The 10,122-nt window shown below is 62.6% G+C and overlaps 1 protein-coding gene across 1 annotated transcript in view; it reads right to left on the bottom strand.

Moving 5' to 3' along the window:
• CARD19 (caspase recruitment domain family, member 19) overlaps positions 1-10,122 on the bottom strand; it is a 60,315-nt gene that overhangs the window by 2,466 nt on the left and 47,727 nt on the right. The window contains exons 8-9 of the mRNA XM_014529515.1: positions 5,961-5,971; positions 219-224 (exon numbers count right to left, since the gene is read on the bottom strand). Coding sequence (XP_014385001.1) covers positions 219-224; positions 5,961-5,971 — 17 coding nt within the window. The remainder of the gene's footprint in view (positions 1-218; positions 225-5,960; positions 5,972-10,122) is intronic.

Here is a 10,122-nt window from a genome sequence, read left to right as displayed (position 1 = left end):
GCCCTGCACCGGCTGCTGTTCACAGCAGAGGGACCCACCTGCCCTGCCCGGCTCAGGGCTCCGGCACTTCTCAGGCCCAGGGCCCGTGGCGCGTTTGTAAGGCGACGGCCTGGGGTGCCTGTGTCAGGGTTGGGGAGGCGTGGCTGGTCCCCACATCAACTTTGGGGGCATTTGGGGTCAGAAGCCTAGACTGGAGCCTCCTCGCGTTGGGGGAAGAGTGGCAGGCAGCTGCCGGGGCCTCCTCCCGGTCACTCCGCCTGGGCCCCTGACCGGCCCAGGCAGTCCCAGCGCTCACCGTCTCCCCGCCCCACTCTCCATCGTGACTGCCCTCCTGTCAGGAGAGCAAGGGGAGCGGGGCTGGCCCAGGTGGGCTGAGAGCCCCCCCCCCCAACAAGGGCCTGGTGCTCTCTGGGGCCTGGCTTGTCTCGAGGGCTCTCACTTCACTTGGCTGGAACCCCCAGCTCCCTCCATTCACCCCCAAGGCCGCCAGGGCCTGAGCCCTCACTCTGCCCTTTATCTCCTCCACCGGGACCCCTGCTCCCCCCATCTCCTGGTGGGGGCCTGGCCTCAGCTGGGACCCTCGGGGGCCTGGGATCCCGGGGAACCCCTGTGGTCTTCACTCCTCCTCTCCCCACACCCACCCAGGTCCCTTAAGATGGTCAGGTGACCCTGCCGTCTGGTCTGGGGGGCGAGGTCAGCTTGGCACCAAGGGATGGATAAACAGAAGTGCCTGTGGGCGAGACATCCGGCATGAGCACGGGAAATGCTGAAGCAGGTTCCGAAAGTGCTGGGACCCGGGTCGAGCCGGGCGGCCCTGCTTGGGGGGCCTGGGGTCCCGTGGAGAGGGTTTCTAAAGGAGGCCCCTGTGGGTGAGGTCCAGGAAAAGCAAGTGGGCAGAGTGGGCAGTGGCTAGGTGGGCAGAGGTTCAATTTTTGCAGATGCCCGGCCTGTGCCACCACAGCCTCACAGACCCCAGGAGCTGCCTCGGCCGCGGGCTGTGGGAGTAGCTCATGCATGAGGGTGAGCATCACGTGTGGGGCCCGGCACTGCTCCCGGGACTCACTGCTACGGCTCTGCTGCGGACACGCCGGCTCCCCACGGGCCTGATGGGCACCACCCTCCCCTTGTTGGGCCTGTCGCCACCCTCTGACAGGTGGGGGATCCGAGGCTTGGAGCCCAGGACCACACAGAAGCCGACAGTGGGGCTCCACCACCCGCCCCACAGGTGCACAGGCACAGGCAGTCATGCCTGCACGCAAACACATGCACATGCACAGCTCTTCTGTACATGTGCACACGCATGGAGGGCAGGCTGTGGGCCTCGGCCTGGCCCGGTGGGTCCTCTTGTGATTGTCTCCCTCTGACAGCCCCCCCCCCCCTTTTGGGGAAACAGAAGCATATTTGTCAACCCAGGAATCATGAGTTTGTGTTTTCCACGGAGGTTTCCGGAGGCACGAGGCACAGAGGAACCAGCTCCAGGACACGGGGTCTGCCCTTGGGGAAGTGGGTGCAGGAGCCCTCCCCGTGCCAGGCAGCCAGGATGGTGGCTGGCCACTCGCTCCACCACTCGGGGCTGCAGGCTGGGGCATCTGCACGTGGGCACCTAGCTGGGCGCTGCTCCTCGGGCACACTGGGTAGCACTGCCCAGCAAAGCTGTCCCTGCGCGTCGCCCCACCCGCTGACCGCCTTGCTGGGCACGTGGCCCAGGCAGGTTTCTGGGGCAGCAAGAGCAGTTACTGCCCCCAGTGGGCAGGTGAGCGAGGGGAGGCTTCTGCGCCTGGCTCAGGGTCGGGGTGGGTCTGCCCACTGGGTGGGTCTCATCTTACCTTCCCCTCTCAGGCTCCCAGCTGTGGACTCTACCCCCCGCCGCCCCCTGGCCCCGTGCCAGCCGATGGTGTGCCCTGTTGCAGCCCCTCAGCCCCACTCCTGGCCATCCCAGTGTCCAAGCAAACGCCACCTGCACCTTATCCCACGTGGCCTGTGGCCCGCAGCCACGGGGAGCGATGGCAGCGCCTCCGATGTGGCCAGCACATGGCTTGGTTCCTTCTTCGGCCAGGACCGGAAGTCTGTGCGGATGCAGCCGGGGGGCAGCCTCAGATGGGGGGCTGGGCCACCAAGCCAGGCTGGCCTGCATGGGTGCTGGGGCATTGGGGACAGCCCCATCCCAAGGTGCCCACCAGGCAATGATGGCCTCCACCTCCCAACACACTAGCTTCCGGCTCAAACCTCAACAGCCACTCCAGCCCTGACCCTCACTCCAGACAGGTCCCCGTCTTGGGCCTTGGAACGTGCCGCCACCTCCTGGGGACAGTGTCCAGCCCTGCAGTCCTCCCCAGGCCTTCGACCCTCTGCTTGTCACTATCACAGGGGGCCATTGGGTTTACTTGGCCTTTAGGGCTGTGGGCTGGACTCACTGGCCACCATGTCCCCCTGGCCATTGTCTGAGCCCCGCCCACCCTCGCCATGCCGGCCTAAGACCAGGCTGCAACCATCCTGCCCACCAGTCTCCCCATGCGGAGGAGTTCAGCCAGAGAGGGGTGACGTGGCCCCATTCATGCCTGTGCTTCTACTTATGGGACCTTGGTCGGCCTGGGTCTCCCCACGGGTGCCCCCACCCATGGACTGTGTCCGGCACACAGTAGGTCTTCAGTAGGTGTCTACAGCATTCTCACTCATCCGTGTGTGCTGAGGCCCAGAGAGGGGGCGGAGCAGAGCCAACTCTCAGGGCTCCTCCTGGACCCTCACACTCCACTCCTCCCACCTCTCCCGTGCGCCGCCCTGCAGCTCAGCTGTCCTCCCAGGGGACATGAGAGACCCCAAGAATGAGTGAGGGTCTAAGAAGCAAGAGATGCACACGTGTGTGGGGTGTCCTGGAGGGACACCAGAGAGAAGGGGGTTGGGGAGGGCTCACGGGGGAGCCTTGCGGAGGGCGAGCCCTGCCTGTGGCCTGCACTGGCCTTGGGGGAGCCTGGAGTGGTCGGGTGGGGAGGGAGCCGCACGTGGAACCTGAGTCGGGTTCTGAGTGGGACAGGGCAGGGGACTGTATGCTTAGCCTTCTTTCTGTAAAAGATGGACGATGATGGATGAATGGACTCAGAGATGATAGAGTAACTGATTGGTAGGTGAAAGATGGATAGATACGGGAAGATAATTGAATACTTGATCAACAGAGGAAAGAGAAGTGGATACATAAGTGATAGATGATAGGTGAACGATCGACAGACATAAATGCCAGACAGGAGAAGACGGACAGATGGGGTAGGGGTGAGGGAGCAGGTCTGTACCAGAGAGAGATTGGCAGGCATCTCCCGCTCAGGGCGGGGGCCTGAGGGTGTCCTCGTGCACCCCAGGGCACCGCGTCCACTCACGCCCGGCTGACCCGCGGTGTCCAGGCCTGGCTCCTGCTGCAGGCCTCCCTGTCCTGGCTCTTCACCCTCACCTTCCACACTCAAAACCCCAGCCACCTTGAAGGAGAGAGGGAGCGGGAGGCCAGGGCAGGCCCTCTCGCCCCCAGGAGGTGACAGCGGACAGGGTGGGGCTAGGGGACCGAGAAGGAACCTCCCTGGCCCAGCAGCGCCTGCCCTTGGGGTCCTCTCAGCAGGAGATGAGGGTCCCAGCTGCCACCTGGCCAGTGCTGATGGAGGGCCCCAGTCCCTAAAGGGGTCCCCTTCTTGCCCCTGATATACAGGGGAGCCAACGCAGGCTCCAGGGGCAGGCCTAGGGCAGGACAGGTCCACCAGCTCTTCATCTCCTGATCCCTGCAAGTCGGGCTCTGTCTGTGAGACTGTGGGTCCAGGGCCTGTCTGGCAGGGACCTGACGCAGGGCCTAGTATGGCCTGGGGTTCATGCAGAAGTTTGGGGGGGACACAGGGGAGCATGGCGGGCGGGGCTCCCTCGGAGCACTGCCTCTGAGCTGAGTCAGTGGGAGCTGTAAACAAGCCATTCCAGCAGCGTCAGCGCCCTGCGCGGCCCGGTGCCCGCAGTCACCGTCCCCCTTGCCAAGGGGAACCCCGTGTTGTGCAAGATGCAGCTGCATTTCGGGCTCTGAAAACAAGAGCTGTGTCATACAGCTTGTACCAGCCTCTCCTGGGCCAGAGCCACTGGGACCCAACTCCGCCTTGAGGAAGGTGTCACTCGGTTCAGAACTATGTCAGTGGCAATTTGCTCAGTTTATTTTATTTTAATTATTTTAAGAATGAGGATGTTTTTCCATTGATTTTTAGAGATGGTGGAAGGGAGGGAGGGAGGAGAGAAACATCGATGTGAGAGAGACACACACACCCTGACCTGGGCCGGGGGGAGCCTGCAACCGAGGTGCGTGCCCTTGACTGGGAATCAAACCCAAGACCCTTTAGTCCACAGGCCGGTGCTCTAACCACTGAGCACCTCTAGGGCAATTTATTTCTTTTTTGAATCATAGATTATGTTGCAAGCATACAATGCTCCATGAACATTCCTCTCTCAATGAAAACCTTTTGGTGTTGGGGTCCATGCTTTCAAACTTTTTTTTTGCCATTTTCTAGAAAAAATTATTGCACTTAATTAACAGATGTTAAAGGAGCTCTGGGGTGGGGCTTTGCCATGAAAACCAGGTGCTCTCGGCCCTTGTGTTACGTGAGGCAGAGCTCCCAGGGCCTGGGTGGTGAGCTGCCCGCACAAAGGGGCCCCCTTCTGCTGGCCCTGTGCCTGCACCCGCCTCAGGATGGGGGACAGCAGGAGGCCCGTCCAGGCCCCCGGCAGCCGCTCAGCAGGTGACGCTCACCCAGTCAAGGCTCACTGCTAAGTGCCTTCTCCAACCGCAGGACCCCCCTTTGGCCGCGGGTAGCTGCCCAGGCCCTGCACCAGGCCGCTGCCCGCTGGGAAAGCTCGCGATACGTGTACTTCCATATCGAGGTAGGCGCTTACTATGCTCTTGCAACATTCTAGCTCTGTGGTCGGCAAACTGCGGCTCGCGAGCCACATGCGGCTCTTTGGCCCCTTGAGTGTGGCTCTTCCTAAGCCTTAGGAGTACCCTAATTAAGTTAATAACAATGTACCTACCTATATAGTTTAAGTTTAAAAAATTTGGCTCTCAAAAGAAATTTCAGTCGTTGTACTGTTGATATTTGGCTCTGCTGACTAATGAGTTTGCCGACCACTGTAGCTCATTCAACATCCTGCTCATTCATGATTTGTCTGTTCTGAGGTGGCAGCAAAGCTACCGGGAAACAGGAGACGGCGCTCCGCAAGGGAAGGTGCCTCCCAGCCCATCACACCCGTGGGCAGCCACTTACTTTGGCACCTCTGGCCTCCAGTGCTTTGTAGTTGTCAGAGGTTTGAGCAAAGGAGGCTCAGTCGTCGGCTGTCAGCCCAAGATGGAGCGGGGCCAGGAGGGAGTCAGGAGACTCCCAGTTCCATGGAAACTAGCAGGCACCAGCCCTCTCCTGCCAGGTGCTTCCAGACTTTTCCAGGAGCTCGCTGAGCTCTTCACTGCGCGTCTTCTTGGGGGTTTTCTTCTTTTCCCTCCCCTGCAGCTTCCGTTTCTCTGGCTCTTCTCAGCTCCGCGGACCCACCGCTAGGAGCTCCGCAGGCCCCTCCTCGCCCAGGGAGCCCTGGGCCTCCCAGCTCCTCAGGGCCCACCACTAGGAGCTCTACAGGCCCCTGCTCCAAGCCCAGGTGAGCCCTGGGCCTCCCAGCTCCTCAGGGCCCACCGCTAGGAGCTCCGCAGGGCGACCCCCTCCTCGCCCAGGGAGCCCTGGGCCTCCCAGCTCCTCAGCACCCACCGCTAGGAGCTCCGCAGGCCCCTCCTCGCCCAGGGAGCCCTGGGCCTCTCAGCCGCAGCTGCTGCGCTGGCAGCTCCTCCCTCGTGCTTGGCAAGGCCTTTGACGTCATGGACGAACCTCGCGAGTGTCTCCTCCTGAGTGACAGTCCTGACTCGCTGGGGACTCACAGCGAGGCTCTGGGTGCAGCATGGACGCCGTCACCTTGGAGTGACACCCGTCCTCCCTCAGCTGCGCAGCAGCCAGGCACAGGGCGGCCTCAGGACACGCCTAAGGCTGCACCCCCGCGGTTCCTGGCGAGAGAGGGGGTTGAAAGGATGCACACCCCTTGGAGGTCGGGGTGAAGAGCATCCACAAAGGGCGCCTGTCCACAGGAGGCACATCCTGCAAGTGTGTTGTTCCCCACGCAGCCCTTCCCCGTCTCGCCGCCCGGCAGTGAGGCGGCACCTGGGAGAGGAGCCGGCACCCAGGATGCTCACTGCTCGGCAGGTCCAGGGGTCTCACGGTGCCAGACACAGGGTCTCCACTGGGGCCCTGCCCTGGCCCCGGGCAAGGCTGTTCTCGCTCCTAGAAGCGGACCGGCCTGCAGCCTCCCTGTGGACCAGGGCCTCCAGGCGCCCCAGGAAGCGGGGCTCCATCCACAGGAAGAGTCTGGCCTCGTTTTCTTTACAATCAGCTTCTCCGGAGCTTCCCGCCGCCTCCAGCAGCACTCGCAGCCGCGCTCACCTCACTGGGGGGTGAATGGCGGGTCCTGAGTTGCTCCCACCACCCAGAGCCAGCAGCCTCAGCCTCCGCCAGGCCTGGCCGTTCTCTAAACCAGCGAACGTGTCCGGTGGCCGTGACCTTAGTGCCCGGGACCCGCTGTGACCGGCCTTCCCTCCAGGCCCTGGCGCTGCTCCAAGGAGGAGAGAAGCTGCTGGACCCATGGGTCCCAAAGCATCCGGGGAGCAGATGCTTCCACAGCTTTTTTTCCGGGGGGGGGGGGGGGGGGGGGAGAGCAGATGCTTCAACAGCTCTCTCTCTCTCTCTTCTCTTGTTCAAGGTCGCAGCTGATGTGACGCCCGCCTGCCCAGCAGTGGCCTGGCTCTCGACCTCTGTAACTTGTTCGTCATCTCTACCTTCCTCCCCAGGCGTCACTCGGTGTGTCTCTCACTGGTGTCGGCGGTGGACTTGTTTGCTGAGCGGCCACAGTGAACAAAACAACGAGAATAAATCGAGCGCCAGAGAAAATGATTTGCTCAAGAGACGCGGTGGCCCTAACCAGTTTGGCTCAGTGGATAGAGTGTCAGCCTGCGGACTGAAGGGTCCCAGGTTCGATTCTGGTCAAGGGCATGTACTTGGCTGCGGGCACATCCCCAGTAGGGAGTGTGCAGGAGGCAGCTGATTGGTGTTTCTCTCTCATCGATGTTTCTAACTCTCTATCCCTCTCCCTTCCTTTCTGTAAAAAATCAATAAAATATTTTTAAAAAAAGAAGAGACGCAGTAAAGAGATGCATGAGGCTGCTGCCAGCGTAGCTTGGCATATTGTTTTACAGCAAACTTTTTCTTTTATAAGTAGGAAGAGTATACTCCCCCATAACAAGTATAAATAGTAAACATATGAACAGTGACAGCGATGTGACTATCAGAGACTATGTCCTGTGCACACTTGCACGTGCTGCGCTTGTTCTATGACCGGTGGCCGGCGGGCTTGTCAGCAGCCTCGCCACGAGCCCGTGAGGGATGCCTGCCTACGAGTTCCAGCCAGGAGGCGCTGGGTGAGAGGGATCCGAGGCTCCACTCAGACCTATGGCCCTGTTGCACGTGTGGTCTGATGTGCAGCGAACGCCATGCGGCACATGGGCTGTTGGGCAGGGCTTCCTGGAGGAGGTGGCACTTTGCCCGGGGCCTGAGCGGGAGTAGGAGGCGCTGGGGAGCAGGAAGGAGTGCTCCAGGCAAGGGAGCAGCACTGCACAGGCGCGGAGGCGCGGTCATGAGCCTGTCCGTCACCAGAGCCCGTCCTCACCAGCGTGTGGCAGTGGGAAGCTGGGGACAGGCAGTGAGGTCCTGCGGGCGGGTCACCAGGAGAGGCTGTGCCTGTGGTGTTGGTGCCGATGGGCTACACTCACCCCAGGTCACGAGCACCGACTGACAGGGGCTGCGCGCTTCTCTCCCCGAGGCCCAGCCCAGGGGAGGCCTTGCCGGCTCCCCCAGCTCCAGGCAGAGTCCAGGCACCGCCAGGAAGGGCGTGGGGCGGAGACCTGAGGAAGCTCCAAGGCGGCCTGGGCTCAAGGGCGGGCTTGGGGCCTCGAGGGCAGGACTTGGGGGTCGTGGATAAAAGAAAACGTCAGGAGTCACAGGAAGTGGCCCAGCCGCAGCCAGAGACAAGCACCCTGGCCTCACAGCTCCTGGGCGTCCGAGGCCCTGGGACAGCCCTGAGCTCGCCTCACGCAGGAGGGAGCCGTGGGCCTCGTGGGCCTGAGATGAGGGCAGCTGGGCCCTTTGTCTGTCGGACCTGCCTCAGTCTGTCCAGGCTGCTGTGATGGAGTCCACAGCCTGGGCTGCTTAGACCCAAGCACTCATTTCTCAGTCTGCAGCCTGCAGACAGGTGTCTGCCCCTGTCCCCTGGGGCCTCTGCCCCCTGCCCCCTGGCATCTCTGTCAGTCACCTTCACGTGGACATAGCATCCTTGACACATTCACCCAGCGCTGCCTGTCACCTTTCCCAGCTGTGTCTCAGGGCGCAGGACAAGCATGGAGAACACCCCCAGCTTCTGCCCGCAGACCTTCACCCAGGAACCAGGACCTTGCCGGGCCATGGTGGGAGAAGCTGCAGATGGACAGGCCGTGCCAGGCTGAGTGCAGGGGTCTGCTGGCCTGAGGACCTGCCCAGCCCCCGCCGAGCTCACCCTGGAAGTGGCACAGGCACTAGTCCCGTCTTGCCTCAGGGCCTCAGGGGCGATGGCTCACATGGGGCTGGAGCGCCACACATTCTCCCACTGGGGAGGGGGCGGCAGGCTCACCACAGCCTTCACCCAGACCCTGAGCCAGGCCCAGAGGCGTCCCCTCGCTCACCTGCCCACTGGGGGCAGTAACTGCTCTTGCTGCCCCAGAAACCTGCCTGGGCCACGTGCCCAGCAAGGCGGTCAGCGGGTGGGGCGACGCGCAGGGACAGCTTTGCTGGGCAGTGCTACCCAGTGTGCCCGAGGAGCAGCGCCCAGCTAGGTGCCCACGTGCAGATGCCCCAGCCTGCAGCCCCGAGTGGTGGAGCGAGTGGCCAGCCACCATCCTGGCTGCCTGGCACGGGGAGGGCTCCTGCACCCACTTCCCCAAGGGCAGACCCCGTGTCCTGGAGCTGGTTCCTCTGTGCCTCGTGCCTCCGGAAACCTCCGTGGAAAACACAAACTCATGATTCCTGGGTTGACAAATATGCTTCTGTTTCCCCAAAAGGGGGGGGGGGCTGTCAGAGGGAGACAATCACAAGAGGACCCACCGGGCCAGGCCGAGGCCCACAGCCTGCCCTCCATGCGTGTGCACATGTACAGAAGAGCTGTGCATGTGCATGTGTTTGCGTGCAGGCATGACTGCCTGTGCCTGTGCACCTGTGGGGCGGGCGGTGGAGCCCCACTCTGGGCTTCTGTGTGGTCCTGGGCTCCAAGCCTCGGATCCCCCACCTGTCAGAGGGTGGCGACAGGCCCAACAAGGGGAGGGTGGTGCCCATCAGGCCCGTGGGGAGCCGGCGTGTCCGCAGCAGAGCCGTAGCAGTGAGTCCCGGGAGCAGTGCCGGGCCCCACACGTGATGCTCACCCTCATGCATGAGCTACTCCCACAGCGTGAGCCAGAGGAGATAGGGGGTGGGGGCAGCACCTGGGCAGGGGCCATGCACTGAGGAGGAAGAGGAACAGCAGTGCCAAACCCCAGCAGCTGATCGAGGGCTTAAGGAGCCAGAGCTCAGGACTTGGGAAAGCACAATGATGTTTTTCATCTCTAAAACTTCTAGAATGTTCCTTGGGCTGTTTTCAGTTTGGATTCCCTTTCTCCTGGGATCCCGGACAAGACTTGGTGTCTGTTTCCAGGCTCTGAACCACTGCTACCTGCCATCCCCTCCCGTGTAGGTGGGGGTGAAGGGCGCTGTCCCACGGGTGCCTGTGGGGCCAGCAGGCCCTGGAAGCGGGTCTCCTGGGGACCGGCCACGGGGGGAGGAAATGTGGCTCAGCCTGCACGCCCCGTGCAGGGTCCTCTTTCTCGGCTGACCAGCCTCCACCTCGGCCTCACCCCTCACTGGACGGCACAGGCAGGCAGGGCCCACAGCCCAGGCTTGGTGCAGAGGCTCATGGTGAGTGTCCGCCCGCCCCCCATCCCCGCATGGGCCTGGGGTGGGCTGG

The sequence above is a fragment of the Myotis brandtii genome, unplaced genomic scaffold, assembly GCF_000412655.1.
Source record: "Myotis brandtii unplaced genomic scaffold, ASM41265v1 scaffold684, whole genome shotgun sequence".
In the NCBI taxonomy this organism is placed as follows: Eukaryota; Metazoa; Chordata; class Mammalia; order Chiroptera; family Vespertilionidae; genus Myotis; species Myotis brandtii.
Note: the sequence above shows the minus strand (reverse complement) of the source record. Positions and strands in the feature narration are given on the sequence as shown.